Raw genomic sequence first — 19882 nt, 5'->3', positions numbered from 1 at the left:
CCCAACTGCTCTGTGCGGCCGAGGTGAAGGTAATCATTTCTACACGTGGAAAGCCGAGAACCGCTGGAAGGGGAAGCAACGCCCAGGGGGGACAGAGCGGTGAGAGAGGTCCGGCGTGCAGCGCTCTGACACGCACGGTCGACGCCGGCAGACAAGGAGAGACACACAACATGCTGCACGTAATAGGACTCACAAGGGTCCCTCACAGTCCTCTGTCTTATCGGCCTCCGTCTCACTGAGGTTTACTGTCACTCGGCAGTGATGGGAATAAACCAAGACACAAACACTCACAGGCGCCCGCATAAGAATTTGAAAATAACAAATCTTGACGCCTTTCTGATCCGCCAAACCCCCAGACACGGTCTCTCGTCTGGTCTGTGGACGTGGCTTCAACTTCTAATCCTGGAGGCCGAATATTCTCGCACAGATCGTGACTGATGATCTGCCGTCTTGTGCAAATCATGATTGTGCAAAACTTGGAGCCTTTCATTCGTCAATGGATCAAAATAACAGATTTTGATGCAGGAGTCTCGCCATTCCAACTCGCCAAACTCCAACTGGAGGGGTTTTCAATCAGTCCTTGGATTCTCAGGGAAGAAACTGCTGCACGCTGCCCCCGTCCCTTGAAAGAGGAAGTGCGAGCGATCGCAAACCTGGCTGCTAAAGAGACGAGCGTTGATGATGTCAGTCGCTGCTGTTTCCGTGTTTTCCGACTTGCGAGAGGCTTCGGCGAGACTTTCCTGATAGTTCAGCAGAGCAGTTGTAGTCATCCGACTTAACACACGCTAACAAACCTGATTGATCAGCTTGAATGACAACCAGAGAGGGTTCATCCAAGTTTTCCTTTTTTCAAAACACTTAACATTGGGTCTTCACCAGATATTGGATACATGGACCGTTCATCTGCTGTGCAACATACACAACTATAACACAATGCAAAGACATACTGAATATTCAACAGGTACTTGGTGGATTTTTGTTTGGGTTTCCTGTGATGTAACACTGAATGAGACGATTCTCACACTTCTTTTCTCCTTCCCTCCATCCGCCCTTATGTAAAACGAATGGCGGGTGCGTTAAGTCAGCAGGAGTGACTCCTTCACGCTGGCAACAACACATTCGCAGAAAGCGAGCGCAGATGTTATGAGGTGCAAAAAAAAAAAAAAGGAAAAAAAAAAAAATCCTACAGCTACCCCGCAGCCCAATAACTGTTCACACCTTATCTCTATTCACCCTGGTTTCAAGACAGAGAACCAATTTATTTTCCTAGAAAAGGGGACACTGATAGAAGATTATGTCAGACACGGTTATTTTTGGTTGGCACTGTTGGGAGACAGCAAGCCCGGGGTTTTTAATTGAGATTTTGACTGATTCTTCCAAATTAGATGTCATAAACTCCAGGTTACCACTTTTGCAGTGTGTCTGCAAATTTGCCAACCAGGCCCCCCGACACCCACTTTGATACATCCATTTCCCATTGAATTCTCAAAATTCCTGCTTCCCAGTATGACCTGCTAGTAGGAGGCTGTGTTGTTGTTGTTGTTTTTAGATAAATCTTTTTCAAAAGCTCTTATTTTATTGGTGACTTTTAAACTCCTTTACTAATGTGTCCATGCATTTTCCCCATTCAAAACGTCCTTGTTTTCTTTCTAAATTGTTCGAAATACAGCATTTGGTCCCAGAGCAAAGGAAACAACAACTAACTGTGTCACTTAAAGTTCATTAAAAAAAAAAGAAAAAAAAAAAAGAGGCTGCAATCTGCATTGGCAACACGGCTTTTGCACAGCGTGTAAGCATAAACCTACGTAGAGGTGCACATCTGTGAGTCAAGCAGGCATGAATCATGAACGTGACTCATAGACTCATCTCTAACGTCTCTTTTAAAGCGTTGCCCGGATCGGCGTCGTGTTTCCACTGTTTCATTGTTTTCCCATCATTCTGCATGGCCTCCCACCTTTCAAGATCGAGCCAACCCTTCATGTAACCAACGGAGAATTTGCACAGAGTTGATTTCTTTTGACACATCACACCTCACAGAACTAAACTTGCCACAGAATTAAAATAATAAATAACGATTCTAGTGACAATCTGCAGCATAACCAAGCAAATTACGTGGTGACGGTGATCCCCCGTGACAAATTACATCTCCACTGGATAAATGAGTTTCGAGAACATAAAAGTGGAGGCGACGGCTTCAGGCTCTGCAGCGGGAACATCCTCCTCCTCCTTCAAGTACACACCTCTCGCTTTCATATCCCTGTATTACAGAACACCCAGCCATTTGCTCCTTCTGAGGAAATGTCACAGCAACCCAGGCGCTGTATGAGCAGACTAAATTTCAGAGTCCAGCAACTCAGCCTTCTCAATACACTTATATTACTGTGGCCAAGAGGAGTCGGAGGCACTGAAATCGACATCTGAGCCACAGAAAGGTGGACGGTGAAAGGCAGGACACACCGCAATTCCAAAAGCCTTGGAAGTGAGTACTCTTGCTATAGGAACTGTGGCAGAGATAAATGTACACCTGGCCTTTCTTTCCGTTTGACTTTTCTTCTTTTTTTCCCTCCGGGTTCCAACTTGAAAAGTCTTACATGATATCGCTGAAACTGGAGACTAGAGACACATTTTGTTGTAACAACACCTCGGAAAATTACATTTTCACACAGCTGCTCCACTCACAACCTGTCAAGGACTTTGAATTAGATAATTGTATTAGCCTCAATAGAAACATAGCAACATCGACGTGATTCTTTGGTTTCATTTTTCAAGTGCAGTGTGAGTCAGTCTACCAAACTATTAGGTGAGAAAATGACCTGAGAACTGACAACTGCCTGAATTTAAAATATACTTTTATCCCCAATATTGCACAATTTTTCTTGAATCTCACTCTGATGTGCAACACATACAGAGGTTAGCAATGTAGTGTGGAAAGGAAGGTCCTGTATGTTGCCAGATATAATCACAGATAAATCCTCCCAGGGCTCAAAGCTTTTGGAAATTTGATTCATGAAAATGATGAAATTCCCAATTTTTTGTCCCAAATGCAGTAGTTTAATTGTGACTTACCAGGATAGTTGTGACGATGTACGTCCTGTTCTGCAGGCCGTATGTGTCGTTACTGCTCCTGATGAGGCTTGCAGTGGTTACATACTTTTCGTCTTCGTTCCAGTAGCCGACCTGAGACAAAGAAAGAAAATGTGTCATAAATAGTGCATTTCCTGAAAAGGACTTCCATTATGAAGAAATTAAATCTTTATTTAGTTTACATTTCATCCTGTAAATAATTAACAAAAAAAACAAACCCAAAGCAAACTCATTCCAGTGCCGTTTAATGTAAATTACAATGACACCAGACACTTTGCAGAGGCTAGACTCTGAGAGTTAAAGTGCTTCTTACGTCCACTAAGTGATGTAAGTCAAACTAAATGAGGCAGCTGTTTTTATTTATAGACTAATTTTCTTCAGAGGGGAGATGCTCTCGGTTGACCCAGAGCTGCCGCCGACTGGCTGCCAGGCACAACCACGACACAGAACTTTGTCTTCCGCTGCCCAAGTTTAATTTGATAATAATAAAAATGCAACATAAATATTTTAAATGTTTTTTCCCCCCACAGGGGACATTTGGAGACGTCAGCGTACCACTTTTTTTTCCCAGTAACTGAAGCGTGAATGAAAAAAAAAAAACCCAACAAAAAACATCATTACGCATTGCGACTCTTGGAACTAAACTTTGTGAATATTAAACAGGCGACGGGCAAGAAGAGCGCCGGCAAAAAAAAAAAAAAGCAGTTTGCATAAAAGGGCAACGGAGACGCTTTATGTAACTTTGCTGTGTCTTTCGAGAAGCCGTTAAAGCTGCATGCGGTCGTCAGCCGACACAAGAGGAGCCAGATTGGCACAAGGCTGGCAGCTGGCTCGGTCGCCAGCAAGTAGAGGCAGACAGTGACGTCGCTCTCCGGATGGTGGCAGTTCAGATGCTGCCGTCGTGCTTATATAGAGCAAAAAAAAAAAAAAAAGATTAAATAAAAAAACGGCCATGTTTACAGTTTAGAGTAAGTAAAGTCCTTGCGCTGACGAGGCTGCAGGGTTACGGCTTTTTTTTCTTTCTTTTTTTTTTACAGCAGCATAACTTCTCCAATCAAGAAAATGTTTGCTTTAATGCTTTAGAATTTAATACACTTAAAAGTCACGAGAAAAAAACAAACAAATGTTTTGCTATCAAGAGTTTTGTAATGAACAGTCAATGCAAAAGCAGGCCTCGCCACTCACTGAGCACCACATGGTCAAAAATGGGTTTTAATTTCTTCTTTTATGCACATTTAATTGTATTTTTTTTTTTTTGATGTTGCATTATTTGTCCTGCAATTTGCTAAATTCACCTCATTACTATTTTCCAACATTTGTTTGTCTGCAGCCTCTCAATGAACTCTGACTGCATGAGAAAAGTTCATCCTCTGCTTGCTCCACTTCTACGAAAGTGACACAGCGTCACAGTTCTGCCTGATGTCATAAAGGGCACTCGTGTCTCACTTGTATCTTGAAAAATGTATAATAAGGGACCTTTAATTAATGTATTTTTATTTAGTTTGGCTACGTTCAGGCACAATACGCAGTGTGGGGATATAAAATCGAGTCGAAACTTGACTTGACGGCTAAATAATGGACTTGCACGAGCGATGACATTCAGGGACTATCTTGAACGGCTCCGTCTCTTTCAAAAACAAACAAACAAACAAACAAACAAAGCAATTAAAAAAAAAAGCACCTTCTTGGGTCCAGAGGGCGCCAGCTCCATGACGCTGACGGTGTAGTTGGTTCTGCGGCCTTTCTCGTTGAACTGAATGTGACCGGTCAATCCGTCGATGCGGACCTGTAATAGAGTCACATTGACTGAACTGATGACTCGGAGGCGTTGGGAGGGGGTGTGAGGGGGTGTGAGGGGTTGGGGGGGGGGGGGGGGGGTCAATCTGTCCAACAGATGGGTGAATAATGACGACAACAACAGCTCGCGGCTCCTCAGGAGGATTTTCCCCTCACGCAGCATCGCACTCGGTTACTGGTGAGCACCGTCCAGTTTGCACGCGCTCACTCGCCGTATCTGCACGTTGCTTATCCGTGAGCATCCGCAGTGTGCGTGGTGGTCTGAACCCCCCCCCTCCCCCCCCGGTGGAAGTGAATGACAGACGGCGAAGAGCGTACAGTGCGGCGTGTTTGTCTTTGGCCGTGTGATGGGAGTTAATTGAGCGGACGCGGCTTCACTCGCCAGTCTGTCTCTCCGGGGCAGATGGCGAGATCGACGGCGAGCAGGACGCCGCCGCAGACGGACGGAGCCTCGGGCCGCACGCACTTACGAGCGTAGCCTCGTTTGCCGTGTGCCGTTTGATACACCTCCATGCAAATGGCCTTCCAGAAGGTTGGGGTGGGGGGTCGGGGGGGGGGTGACTAAATAAAATATAAATGATTAAAATAAATAAAGCAAAATGAAACATGAACTTGTTAATGTCTTGTCAATGGCCGCCTGCACCATTTGTTATTACGCGGGGAGGTGAAATAATAACGATATTAAAGTAAAGGCCCCCCACCGCCGCCACTCGGAGCGTTATCCTCGCCGCATAACCGTAGATTACACTTCCTAACTCAATTGCCGATGTCACTTCTGATGACGATCACGGCTGAGTGTCATTGCCCACAGGTTTTGTTTACCGGCCACAATGTCACATCCGATAGCGCGCGAGCTCGCCGGCTGACTTCATGTGAACTTTCGCGCGACGGAACGAGACCTAATCTGTTCAGCCAGCCGGGGGACTCACGAACGCTTAGCGCATGTGCCACTCAAGGAGCGGCCGCGCGCGCCCGTGTGCGTGCGCGCGGCCAGTTGCGCAGACCTGCTGCAGCGCCCTCTGGATGTCGATGCCCTGTCCCCAGGGGGCCGGCGGGTTGGCGAGACACTCGCCGGCGTTGCCCCTCCGGGAGATGTCGATCCTCTGTCTCCTCAAGTTCTGGAAGGCCGTGGACATGACCTTCACCCCGTCATATGTCAGCGCGCCGGTGTACTGTTGGAAAAAGAAAAAAAGAAAGAAAGAAAGAGAAAGAGAGGGAGAGAGAGAGAGAGAGAGAGAGAGAGAGAGAGAGTTCAAACAAAGGGAGACAAGAATAAAAATGACAGTTAAAATGCAATATCTTTCCTTCCAGCAGCAATACTTGAATTTCTATTATTTATGGTAATTTTCTTTTTGGCGTTGCTTTAACAAAATAATTCCTACGCCGACCGATTTCTTGTCTGATAGACGTGGCTGAGCTCAACTAGCAGGCAGAGACGGATCACAGCCAGTGTGTCCGCCAGATAGCACAGAAACGCACTCATAACTCTTTCTTTCTGCAGTGTACTGGTATGATGCTCGCAAACAGACTAAATGATTGGGGCAATAACACAGCAGGTGCGAGAAAAAAAAAAAAAGTGGCGACCCAAACGCCGAAAGGTGACAGACAGATGGACTGAAAAAATGAGCAGACGAGAGAAGAGGAGCAGTACTTTGAGTCCACTTTTGGGCATTTTGGAGTCTTTGATGTCGAACTCCATCCACTGCTGCACCACGCGGCTGACGCTGGGCTCCGAGTTGTTGACCAGCTGGAAGCCGGTGATGTTGGCTCCGCCTTTCCTCAGGTCAGTCAGGTCGATGTCCAGGAAACCCTGAAGCAAGAGGCAGACAAACAAAAAGAACATTAATGACGCTCATTGGCATTTTTGTGTTAGCAAAATATTTTTTTAGTCGCTTTTCATTGTGGCCATCAATGAAAAGGGACAATTCAGACACATAAAGTGGCGTAATGCTGCGGTGAAACAGACTGTACATTGTCATTGGCTGGTCATTCTTCAGTAATAAAACCAACCTGCAAATACCAGTTAAGCTGCAGATTACACAACATTTATCAACTTCTCCATTTATTGTTGTTATTATTATTATTTTTAGCTCGTCCCAACTTCAAACAATTCCACGCAGACTGGCCAACAAGCGGCCACAAATTACATGTACATGTAGTCCAGTTTAACGCCTCGATCACAAGAGATTTACGGATTTATAGCACAAATGAAAAGGACAAATCCTTGTAAGTCCACTTAAAAGAGGTCACTCTGTTAAGCAGGCTTCACTGCCCTCTCTTCTTCTTCTCTTCTTCTTTCCTTCCGCTGCCCAGCGACAATTGCAAAGACATTAAATTAAGTATTTAAAAAAAAAAAAAAAAAAAAAAAAGCCTAATGTTGGAAGCAGTTCCGGGGCTAATCTCTCGCGGAGTGTGTCTTCACGGGCTGCCGTAACAAAAGGCAGGTTCAAAAACCATATTGGCCGCCGCCAACAATCGCAGGGTAGCCTCGGGCAGCGCGGGGGGGTGGGGAGGGAAGCGATTTACTCTAATGGCATCTCACGCCACCTATTTCACTCCCTCGGCTGTTATGTGCAGAAGCCTGCATGGGAGGAAGGGAGAGTGAGCTGGAGGGGAGGGGAAGGGGAGTAGTCTCGTCTCTCAGCAGGCTGCCTGTCAGCGTGCGGGGGAATGTGTGTGTGTGTGTGTGTGTGTGTGTGTGTGTGTGTGTGTGTGTGTGTGTGTGTGTGTGTGTGTGTGGCGCGCGCGCATGCGTGTGGCAGATTTGCCGGAGATTTAAGTGCAAACTTTTGACTGATGAGCAGGAGAAACACGCCCCTCGCCGGAGCGCCTGCAGCTCCGCAGACAGTGTGTGTGTGTGTGTGTGTGTGTGTGTGTGTGTGTGTGTGTGTGTGTGCGTGCGTGTGTGTGTGCGTGCGTGTGTCTGACAACGCGCTGCTCCCGCTCTGATGTTTATTTCATGTCCCCCTTTAGAACTTCGGCTTCTCTCGCCCGCGCACTTCCGACGGATCTCCACCCGTTGAAAAGAAAAAAAGAAAAAGAAAAAAATAATAAGAAGAAAAACACGGTTCGGAAAAAGTGAGAGCACGAGTCACGGAGGAGGCGACAGGCGGCGAACTACAGCTGCAGAGTTCAGGCCGGCTGCGTTCCATTCCGTTGTCTTTTGAGAGAGGCGGCTCTCCAACCCACCACCACCTCCTCCGCCACCTTCCCGCCACACACACGCACACGCGCACGCGCGCACACATCTTCACTGTACCTTTGCGTTGCCAGGTGTCCATATTTCTCACTTGAACAGACAGAGCCGTGTCTTTTTCTGCTCCATGTGTGAGTTAATGCAGTGCGGCGGGCGAGCGAGAGGGTTACTATAGAAACTGGCTGCGGCAAACACTGACAACGGATTCGGGTGTCTCCAGCAGATATTATAATCTTATTAAAGTATCTTAAGTATCTTAAGTGACTCAATTCCCTCCCCCACCCCCTCTTCTCTCTCTCTCTCTCTCTCTCTCTCTCTCTCTCTCTCTCTATATATATATATATATATATATATAAAGAAAAAGGAAAAACAATAACAAGATGAATCCACAGTATTGTTTTCCACACGCACAAAAGGCAAATACAAGCTGCACATGAGCGCACACAAGTAGGTAATTTAGGAGAGGCTTCTAAACAGACGCAAGGACACAGAAAAGTCGTTTTTTTCTCTCTCTCTGTACAAACCTTTTAATGGGCCCATTACAGATGACTGCGGCCACTTTGCCTATCAGCTGTTATTAACGTCCAGGCCTTATCATTTCAAATTAAATCTGGCAAACGGGCCAGACGAGAGAGATTGAGCCAATCTAAAAGCCCTGTGGTGAGAAATTGCCCGTGGCAGCAGCTGCATGCTAATGCTGTTATTACTGGGCCGTCTGCGGACGTCAATTTCCTCTTTGTTTGGCTGTATTTAGCGGGGTCTGAGCTACAGGGCCCTGGCGCGCATTTGCATGGAGGCAAATGCCAGCGGACAATGAGAGCTGCTGGACTCGCGAGCATGTGCACATTAGCATGGTGACCTTTCGCTGCCACCGCGGCACAGCCTGCACAGGTTAGCGTCCGCGTCGCAGCCTGTCCTTTAGTTTGAGCCCCTTGTCCACATGTACGGGATGTTTTTTTTTTTTTTTTTCAAACATGTTTTGTTCAGCCTCTGGTTAAAATAAATAAATAAGTAAAGTTATAAAAATAACTTTGTGCACATCCAACTGTATATCGTTAGCCTAATAGCATAATTGCCTAAGTCATTTTTTGGGCAAATTGTGATATCTGAAAAAAAAAATACCAATGTGCTTGCTAAATTATTTGTTTTTTCTTGTTTTTCGAAAACATTCAAATATGACTTTGGCGACTATGCTATTAGGCTAATGATATGAAGAATGTCATGAGCAAGGGGTGGCGCTATAACCTCGAAGCATGCCGCGACTTTGATCCAAAGACATTATTCTACTGCACGCACAACATGTCCCCAAATGATCCCGAAATCAAAACAAATACTTTCAAACAGTCAAATTGGGTTTTCTGAAAACCATCAGTTTTCCAAAAGATTCAGTTTAAATGACCTAAAAGTCTGTTATTGTGGAAAAAGGGCCAAACGGCGAAAAACAAACAAACATAATTCCCCCAACCCCCGACTCTGAACATTGCGTTCTGAAAAGACGTACATGTGGACAAAGCCCTGAGGCCTCCTTCTTCTTCTTTTTTTTTTTTTTTCCTGTGTTGTTGTTATGTGCTTGATTTAAAAATACAGGGAACAAATCATTTTGGCAAAAAAAGGAAATGAGATGAGAGAGTATTAAGGACATCAAATCAGGTCGTTTTCGGCTACATTACGCAGAGCACACACACGCACACGCACGCACGCACACACACACACACACACCCCTATTAAATTGGCAATCAGGCAATGAAATCCTGGCAAACTGTAAAAAGACTCATTATTTTTTATGACGGCACAGCTCACCAGCAAAGCACACACATTTCGGCGAGAAAACGGCGAAATTTCATGCAAATCCATCGTCGAGAAATAACATTGATGACGATAGTAAAGACCTACCAGGTTAGCCAGGATGTAGTGGTAGCTCTTTGCATTCTTGCCTTGTTCCACAATCTGAGAGACAAGGTCAGAGGAAAGACAAAGAATATAAAACAAACCAGCATCCAGCCTGTGTGTGTGTGTGTGTGCGTGTGTGTGTGTATGGGTGTGTAAAACTGGGAGTTGTTTTGACAGTGTCTCAGCAGTGTGTCTGCTACACAGTAGAGCACTTGACCTTGAGCGCAGCAAACAGAAAGTAGGTTTCTGGGAAAAGGATTCAGGGTAAAGGAGAGGAAAATGAGGATGTAAAAGGAGATGCAGCCTCCCTGCGGTTAGATTTCACACCTGGCGATAAAGTCAACAGCCGTACAGATGAAGTGCGTCAGCCTAACAGTGGAACCGGCTCACATGAATACATGGCTTTGCTCTTCAGTAGGACCAGTTAAAGCGTTTTGAAGTGCGACCCGTCCGTTTAAGGTAACCTCGCACCGCCGCCGCCGCCAGGTTAGCGAGATCTCGGCTGTGAATTCCCACCCATCCATCTTGTCAAGCTCCAACAGATAGCGCTTCATTTGGTCTTCATTTCCAAGGCCACTTTCTTTCGGGGATGAAGGAGTGGGAGGTGCGAGAGCGGGAAGCAGCTGGTCGGAAAAAAAGACTGAAGGAGACCAGGAAAAGGAAGCTACTTGTCAATGATGGTTACAGCTAATGAGATTAGCGTGAGGACGCTCAGGAAGTGGCATTATGGACAAAACTGGACTGCATCTTCACGTTGAGGAGGAAAACACAAAAACAGCACACACTGCACACATTTTACTGCACTATGATATGATTCAAAATCATCCACTAAATGTTTGGTGAGGTAACAAATCCTAAATAAAAGGTCTTGAAAGACAAAATTATATTAAATTAGAAATGTATGATTTAGAGTTGACAGAGAAATACATTTATTGAACATGTTGATGTGAGACTTTCATGGGTTTAAAAATACTCCAATTAATTATTCATTACGAGTAAATGTCACACTATTGACAAGACAGCCGTCTTCCTTCTCCTCCTGTCCTCCGTGTTAAACAGTGTTTACCACTGGAGCACCACTGGAGCTTCAGGTTGGAAAAAAGATCCCACCAGCACTGCGGTTCAGCACCGTCTAACTGTTCCATCCAATAATAAAGTCTGTCAGGGCTGTGTGGGGGGAGGGGCTCCTCTCCTCCCTCGCCTACGCCGCTCCATCTCTCTTCGACCCGCCACCACTTCTCTGGCGGCAGGCGTCACAGGTCAGGACACTGTGAACATCCCTGCGTAGCACCGCAGCGTAGCGTTAGCGTCAGCGCCCGCGGCGCTTCGCTTATAAGTGGAGGCAGGAATTTCAGACCGGGCTCTGAGTGACATTGGAACGTTGGCGTGGATTAAAAATAAAAAGCAGGTGGGGGCCGGGGGGGGGATGCCTCTGCATGCCGGTGGGACCAGAGGCGGCATCTTTGTTCCGCTGGCGGCTGAGACAAACCGTGTGGGTGCTACATGCCATCGCGGCTAATGGGCAGGAACATCGACGCCGCATCCGACAAACACGACAGCCATGGCGGGAAGGCGGGGAGCTTATTTCTCATTCCTCCGCCCGCTCAGGCACCAAGCGTGACCTCACCCGTTTTCCACGCCTCCACCAACCCCCCCCTCTCCCAACCCGTGGATTCTTGAGGGAGCGCGCTAATTTGTTTAGCGTGCCATGTGTGTCTAATGACGCTGTAGGTCACAGCAGAAGGTGGCATTTGTTATTAATGGTGACCCCCTGCACATGGCGGACCCTGCGGCCGGGCCCGGGGCTAGGAAAAGAAGGAGGGTCGCAGGAGAAGAAGAAGAGGAGGACGAGGAGGAGGAGGAGGACTGTCGGATGGAAATGTTTTTGGATGCGGTGGCTTTTTCATTATGCATGCAAATTCGCAGAGTCACACAGAGTTGAAGCCCAGGAGTCCCCCACCACACATTTATCATTTTTTCCCTTATTCTTATTCCCTCTTGCACGTTTTTCCGAGGTGGCTCCTGCACCATGACAAATGCTCTCCGCGGATGCGACCAGCTTGTACAAGCTGCCGCCCTCAGGACGCCGTCAGAGACGTCAGTGGCAGAAAATCTGCGCAGAGAGACGGAGGAGGAGCGGCGACGGACGCAGGAGTTGATTTTGAAAAGGGGAGAGTGTGAGAGTGTGTGTGTGTGTGTGTGTGTCTGTATGCGTGGGTGCGTCTTCATCAGATGCAGGTGATTGATGGCTCGGCCGTCTGGATGGAGCCTCAGCTGTGGTGAACTGGTGAGAAGTGATGCAATAACCTGAGCCGAAGACACGGGGCCCATCAATAACAGTCACACAGTCAGCCACGGTCGCCACATACACAAGGTATGTGCGGGAATCATTACCGTGCATGTTTGTGTGTTAAGAGTGCGTGTGTGTGTGTGTGTGTGTGTGTGTGTGTCACAGTGCAGAGCAGAAAGAAGGGATTTGACAGAAAGCCAATAAATCATGTGATGGGCATGAATGAGCAAAATGACGCGACACTGACAGACGTGTGGATTTCATTCAGTAGGAGGTGCAGTTGAACTGGCTCCTCCTTTATCTGTGAAAAAAACTTTTCGTCATGAAGCATCCCAGCGAGCTGTCGGACAAAAATTAACAAGCAAACTAAAAAAAAAAAAAAAAAAAACTACAGCAAGAAAACCCCTGAGTATGATTTATTTTAGCGGCCACTAAAGTGGCTTCACCAGACGCACCACGCTCATTGTTCATGCTATCAGTTAAATATGGCTTCCGGCAAGTGAATTCACTGTGAAAAAAGTGTCGAAAGACTCAGTTGCAGCTTCATCCCTTCTATTACTTTCTAAACAATGGGCACTTCATTTTTAGTTTTTTTTTTTTTTTTTTTTTACATTTTAATTAGTGAGCGGGGAGAAAAAAAGAGTCACGTTTTTAATTCCTGGCTGGCTTTTAAAAGGCAAATGAGCCGGCGGTGGGACCACTTGGTGGTCATAAAGGTGATTGCAACACTACATGATCATGAGTGTTTAGTCAAGAGGGAATAATTGATTACTGCGCGCTGTTTGCAGCTTCATTAATGAGACCAAATTCCCAAAAAGACAGTTCACCTTAAAATGAAAAATGAAAAAGAGGCCACGGTGGACTTTCATTGTTCCTGCACCGAGTGGAATTCTAACCCTTGGTGAAATTAAACGTGGTTTCATGGACCAGAAAATATGAATTCTGTTTTTACTTTTCCCTCTCTCCTGCTCTGATTACCGGTGGAGATGCAAAAAAACCCCAAAAAAACACAAGACACCTGCCAGACGTGCTCTGCTATTGTGATTGATAGCGAAGCCCAGTTTAGTTATGGCAACTGCGCCATAAATGGACAAATTCTTTTTGGGCGACGGGGTTTTCACAAATAGACAAATGTGACACGGGGAACCTTTCCGAGGCGCCGCGTTGACTAAGCGAGGATCCTATCAACTGCCGGCTCCAAATGCCAGCGCTGACGTTATTTATCGCTTCCTGTCTGCGATGCTCCGGGAGACTAAACGGCGCGGCGGACCGCTAACCAGCCCCCGCGCTGCATTTATATCAACTCCTCCGCTTCCTGCCGCACGCACACCTTTCCCCAAGATTGAAGTCGCCTTCCGTGTGTCAGTTTACACGTCACCCGTTGCCTAGCTTGCGCCGCTGCTGCTCGTCTGGTGAGGTGGTCAATTCGAGAAGCGCTTCCTCCGAGAATCTTTGCCAATTGGCAAAATATGAACTGTAAAACGTTCCCACATCCTACTGTGCAGCATTTATCAGTGTGATGATTGATGTGGTCGGGTGGTTCATGTCATTTGTCTGGAATTTGGCAACCAAATCAGCACGCAGTCCCAATCTGCTTAACTTTTCTGACAAAAGTAAAAACATTCGGTTGAAGAGCTGAGTGTATCTATTTGCCCATCCTAGAAAAATCATCCGAAACTCTTTCAACTTTGGTCGCAAATTCTAACTAGAATCCACAATTCAAGCAATTTTGCTTGTCACATCGATGATGTGGTTCAATTTTCCCGCCTTTCCTGGCGTGAAAAATTGAACCACGTGGCACGCAACAGGCAGGGATTTATTCATTTTTTTCTTTTATGTGCTTGTCTGCAAGCTAACCTCACTGCAGAAAGCGGCGGGGGAGGTCGTTACCTTCTTGAGGATGCCAGTCAGCCGCTCGGTCTCGCAGTCGATGATGATCTGGCCCTCCTTCCTCTTGTCCAGATCCTGAAACACCTTCAGGAAAGAGGCCTCCGTCATGGTCTCCACGTTGACCGAGGTCACCAGCCAGTTCCTCTCGGCCGCCGTGTCCAGAACCTTCTGCAGCACCGACAAGCCTGAGCGGAGGAGAGTGACGGAGAAGGACACGGAAGAAGTTATCCAGACCGACGGAGAGATCAATGATGAAACGATCCGGTGGTTGGCGATTCAGTGCCGGACCGTGTTTGATTAGCCCGCGGGATCCATAAATAATCCTGCGGGTTAATCTCACTCTGTGTGGTGGTTTTAATCTGGGGAAGATGAATTGAAAGAACTCGCGGGACAATAAAAAACAACAAGTGCAGGCAGGCGCGGAAAATGAAAAAGCCATCTTGATAAGATAATCCATCAGAATCTCCCTCTGTAGTTCGGGTGATTAAGCACGAGGAGGAAGGCAGCAAATTTAGCACACTGACACCTACAGGTGTGCTCCTCCAGCTCGCGCAGCGAGAGGCTAACCCGCCGCCGCCTGCTCCCGCTGGAACCAAAACAAACCATTTACTGCTCGCTCCGCCGCAGATGACAAACTCTCTTTACGTCCCACCTGCAACAATTACAGGTGGCGCTACAACCGGGGGCCCGCTGGCAGCGAGGCGGCACAGTGAGGAGCCAGTCGGCTAAAGCCCCCGCGCGCTAAGACGGGAAATGAAAGGCGATTAGGGAACACATTGATCTTGAGCTCTTGATTTACAGTCTGACTCAGTGTTGCGCGGACGGCTTTGCCGCTGGCAGTCGACCAATCAGATTGCACCGAGCTGGCAAGCCACAGTTGCAGACCGCAGAGTAAATAAAGTACTTCCAGACTGGCAGCCATTACCCAAATGAGTTACAGCGATCACATTAACATTTTTAGTAATGTAAACTGATACACGATGCAGCTGGATTTTTTTTCATTTATATATATATAATATATATATAATATATATATATATATGTTTTCCACCCCTCCAACCACTAAGCTGGCAAACACTGTTAAAGCCGGTGCAGGCCCGCGCATTAAATGTCTGGTGCATCCCACTGCACACACACACACACACACACACACACACACACACACACACACACACACACACACACACACATTCGGTGCTGAGTAAATGTAAACACGACTCATCCATAACAGCCGCGACACTAACGAAAGGAAATGAGAATGAGAAACGCGGAGACAGCCGGTGAATAATGACGGCCCGCCCTTATTGAAATGCAAACCCGGGCGCTCTCCAGATAATTCAGGCTACCTTTGTGACACCGGGTCATTAGGATCTTAAGAAAAAAGACGAAGGAGAAGAAGAAGCGAGAGAGATGGATGTTTTGTCATCCCGGCGCAGAGACCACAATGCAGGACATGAAAATAAATCATAGCGCACGTAAGGGCTTGAGAGAGAGAGAGAAAGAGGTAGAGAGAGGGCGAGTGTAAAGGCAGGTCGTATGGCACGGTTCACGCCGCCTTCCCCCCCCTCCTCGCCGCCGACCGATTTAATAGCGGCTGGCAGACTGATGATAGGCACGGGGAGGAGACGGCGGCCAGGTAATCATGACTGAGAATAAGTCCAGTCGAGTCCTGATGAGAGCGAAAGAGCGCCTGAGTCATCGCAGGGGGGACCTAGAGGGGATTTCAGCACCACGGACAGCGGCGCGACAACCGCCTCTGACGAAGCCGCGTTTCGCACGAGGAGGAAGCGACGATTGACGCTCTCAACGCTCTCAACGCTTTTCTTAGTTACTCACTTGCTGGTAAAATATTCCTGACCTTGTGTGACCTCGCCTGACACACCAGACACACACGTTTCTGAATAATCAGACACGCATATCGAAAGAAAGGTGACTGGGTGGAAACCTTCTTCTCTGTCTGTCCGTCTGTCTGTCTGTCTGTCTGTCTGTCTGTCTGTCTGTCTGTCTGTCTGTCTGTCACATCCGAGGGCCACCAGTCAAACGTGTTTCCACCAGTCTAGTCAGCAAGCTGTTCCTCACGGAGCCACATTATTAGACGTGTGTCCTGGCCCCACGGTGAGACACAATGTTGCCAAGCGTTCAACAAAACGCTCTGCCAGACAATTGCTGGGGGCGGAAAAAAAAAAAAAGCATACAAACATGTTGTACACCTATAAACAAAGGCTTTCAGTGCCGTTTTTTTTATGCCCACTACATCATGTCCAGCTTTACTCTTCTTTTTCATTTTTGTCCTCCTCTGGTCTCATCGTGTTTACACTCCCCTCTCTTCCTTTTTTAAAATGTAACTGTGTGGCATAAGCCCCAGTATGACTGGAGACCATGCCTGCCTGCCTGCCTGCCTGCCTGCCTGCCTGACTGGCCAAGGTGGACTCAGTCCTTGAGAGAAAATCCTGGAAGGGAAAAACATCATCATGGAATCTGGCTGTCATCAGCATCCTTCCGGCCAAAGGCAACACATGAATCTCCGGGGAGCCGGGAGCACAGTGAAGGATTTTAGGGAAAGCATTTCCCTAAAATTGTTCAGAAAGGATTTAATAGAAATCCAATTTGTTTTGAAAATGAAAAATAAAAAGAAAGAAAGGTAGCGGCATTTGCGGATGCAGCTCAGTCGGATGGCGAGAAAAGTATAATAAAAAAAAAAGATTCCGACGCTAAATGAAAAGAAATCTATTGCTACAGCTGATTAGTGTCGGCATATTTGTGGCGTTTGCATGATAATATGGCTTTAATCAATTTTAATACTAGTGTGCAAAGGAAGGGCGCGTGCACGGCTGCGTGCACTCGCAGCAAATGAATTCCTCACAACTAAATATAATTTTATCCCAAAGGACTACTGCGTAGTATCCAGGCAACAGAGGACTAGTGATACATTTCACTGGCTACATCCCACCGCTCAATCACACAAGGGCAAGCCTGCGCTCAGGCATGTGCGCGCGCACACTCACACACAGGCGAGAGTTTGGGAGTAGATAATGAAAGGATCAAGCAGATAAATTAAAAAATGAAAGGAAAGAGATCTGTGATGGGTGATCAGCGCAGCGGGAATCCCGGATCACTGGGGTCCGAGTCCACCGTGAAATCTTCCCTGTCGCTGGTGGAGGACGTCTCTCGAAGCTGAATTAAATGGGGCCTACAAATAACAGAACTGTAACTGCTCGACTGTTCCGAACAGTTGGAAAAACATCCTCGCTGGGGAGCTCGCGGCTTTAGTCATAGAAGAACTTTGAACTCACTTTAATGAAACAACAAAATCTCAGCGTTTTGAGCTCTGCTTTTTCCAGCTGCGGTTTGGGAAAGAAAGACACCCGCTGACCCGGGAGTTCATTAAAAAACACGCTGAGGATGTGCGCTCATTAAAGGCACGGTGACGGTAAAATATGCATTAAAATAAGTTCCTCACGCGTGTTATATTCGCGCGGCGCAACTGGACGAACCTGGAGGGGGAAGTGCGTTACAAAATGCTCATTACAACCCAGGGAGAGCTGTGCCTTGAGTCGGAATTGGTAAGTATCGGCGCACGGGACGCATGAACGCACCAGTACGCACACAACCCGGCCTCCCGTGGTAACAAAACACGGTGCATATCTACAAGTCGCGGAACAGATGGCCTGCACGGCGATACTGGGGGAGAAGCGCCGATGGGGTGAAGACTAAGAAGTGGAAGCTGAAGGAGGAGGATGAGTGTGCGCTGCTTCTGTACAGTGACAAGCTTAAATTGTTAAAGCTGCTTCGCTTTAAAGCGCTGGGTTGTTTGGTTTTGCATTCAACCAAAAGGGACTCAACCTAAGGAGAGCTCAGAGAAAAGCTCAGTCTTTTGTGCTTCCGTGCATTCAGTCGGGAGTCCGGAGCCGGCAAGGTCACGTCTCACTGCCGTGTGTTCTCTCTTCGCAGCAGTCCGCCAGAATCAATGATGGTGGCTCATTTGCTTCAGTGAAGTTGGTAAGCTGGCGAACACAGCGATAAAGTTTTTGGCTCCCAGGTTACTTCTGCGTTCCGTAGCCCTATGGAGCGAAGGCAGTAGTCTCACTTCCCATTGTGCCTCTGTAACTCACGTGATGGATCAGAACGGATCAGCCAATCAGAACACAGCACATAAAATCTTTTCTGGGATTTAAAGGATTTAAAGTTATGACTTAAAATATACAAGAGAAAGATTTATTATGAACCATGATTTTGGTCCGAGACGTCCTTGTGGCGCATTTCTGCTGCAGTACCTCGAGTGGCCACTAGTATTTAAAAGTCCAGTATCCAGTTCTTGCAAAACATCAATGCTCCGCACAAGGACAGGGGTTGAAAATAAACGTCCTGATGGCCACTCGTTGCTGCATAATAGCGACGATTGACCCCCGGCGCCGTCGCCATGGCGATGAGAAGGCAGCTAATTGTTGGGTTGACTCCTCATTCTGTCTGTGGCCGCAGTGAGGGGAGCCTCCTATGTCGATGATTAGACATCCGCTGAAGCGAAGCATCGATTCGCCGTGCAGATATTCAAGCGAAAAAAAATGCCCCTCAATCCACAGAGGTTTTTTTTTTTTTTTGATCCGCAATTGCAAATGATGCAGCCGCAAACGCCAGCGCCGTCCTACCTGAGTCGGAGCTGTACATGTAGACGAACTTGGTCCAGCCGTAGTGGTCGATCACGCCCACCAGGGCGTCCTGCAGCTCGGGCCTCAGCTGGATGACGAACTGGTTGGCCGTCTCGATGGGGAAGGACGGCGTGACGAAGCAGACGTGCAGCGCTCCGCAGAAGGACATCAGCATGTTGACCGTCTTGCGGTCGTACAGGCCGATGATGGCGTACACGCCCTTGGAGAACTGGGAGCAAACTGGCAGAGAGGAGACAGAACGGAGGCGTTAGGAGCCGATTACTTTGGAAGGGGCCAGTGTGAAGCATTTCCAAAGGGTAATGGAATGACTTTTAAGAGAAGAAGTCATTAGGAGGGTTAAATGGCGCGAACTGGCACCTCAAATTACAACAATGAGGGAAATGGAGATGCCACATCATTGAGTGTGGAGGATTTACATCAGGCAACAGAACCACACAAACAAGTTCAGATTCGGACATAATGATTTTAAATTTTGTGGGTTTTTTATGCTACAAATTGACGACACAGTAGATCATGAAGTTGATAGTCAGAAGTTCATCCAAAAAGCATTGTGAATAGTGTTCAATATTCTTTTCTTTCTTTGTGTAATTTTCCATCACACTTTTATTCACTACAGACTCAAAGAAGTAGATGAAGCTGGAAGGGAAGAAAAACAAAAAGGGAACAAAATCAGAAAAGAGACATTAAAAAAGTCTTTTCACCATCCACCACGCAGTTCACCATTTCAATTTTTAGACACACTCGACTTTCACACAACAGTCTTCCCCATTTCATATTGTATGAAGGGATTGTGCAGACGCAGCCACTTTGTGTGTGTGTGTGTGTGTGTGTGTGTGTGTGTGTGCGTGCTTGTGCTTGTGCTTTACGGCCTTGTGTGTTTGTCTTCGTGGGGGGGACTCAGTGTGTGTGTGTGGGGGGGGGGAGTATGTGGGGGGTGGGGGGGGAGGAGTAGGCGAAGGCAGATTAGGAGTAAAGAGGTTAATCAATGCATCCCCCGGGTTCCATTGGCATTTTACAGGCAGCGGCGGCGGGAGGAGGAGGCGGCTCCCGTCCGTCCCTCATTTGCTT

The 19882-nt window shown here is 47.2% G+C and overlaps 1 protein-coding gene across 2 annotated transcripts in view; it reads right to left on the bottom strand.

Annotated features, from left to right (window-relative positions):
• Positions 1-19882, bottom strand: part of gria1a (glutamate receptor, ionotropic, AMPA 1a) — a 68458-nt gene that overhangs the window by 30185 nt on the left and 18391 nt on the right. For both annotated transcript variants that reach the window (XM_076041540.1, XM_076041541.1), the window contains exons 3-9: positions 18794-19033; positions 14148-14332; positions 9971-10024; positions 6533-6691; positions 5886-6053; positions 4766-4870; positions 3067-3177 (exon numbers count right to left, since the gene is read on the bottom strand). In XM_076041540.1, coding sequence (XP_075897655.1) covers positions 3067-3177; positions 4766-4870; positions 5886-6053; positions 6533-6691; positions 9971-10024; positions 14148-14332; positions 18794-19033 — 1022 coding nt within the window. The remainder of the gene's footprint in view (positions 1-3066; positions 3178-4765; positions 4871-5885; positions 6054-6532; positions 6692-9970; positions 10025-14147; positions 14333-18793; positions 19034-19882) is intronic.

This window comes from Nelusetta ayraudi, unplaced genomic scaffold (assembly GCF_046127955.1).
Source record: "Nelusetta ayraudi isolate G7.1 ecotype Tasmania unplaced genomic scaffold, CSIRO-AGI_Nayr_v1 ptg000068l, whole genome shotgun sequence".
Classification (NCBI taxonomy): Eukaryota; Metazoa; Chordata; class Actinopteri; order Tetraodontiformes; family Monacanthidae; genus Nelusetta; species Nelusetta ayraudi.
This window is presented reverse-complemented; position numbering and strand designations above follow the sequence as displayed.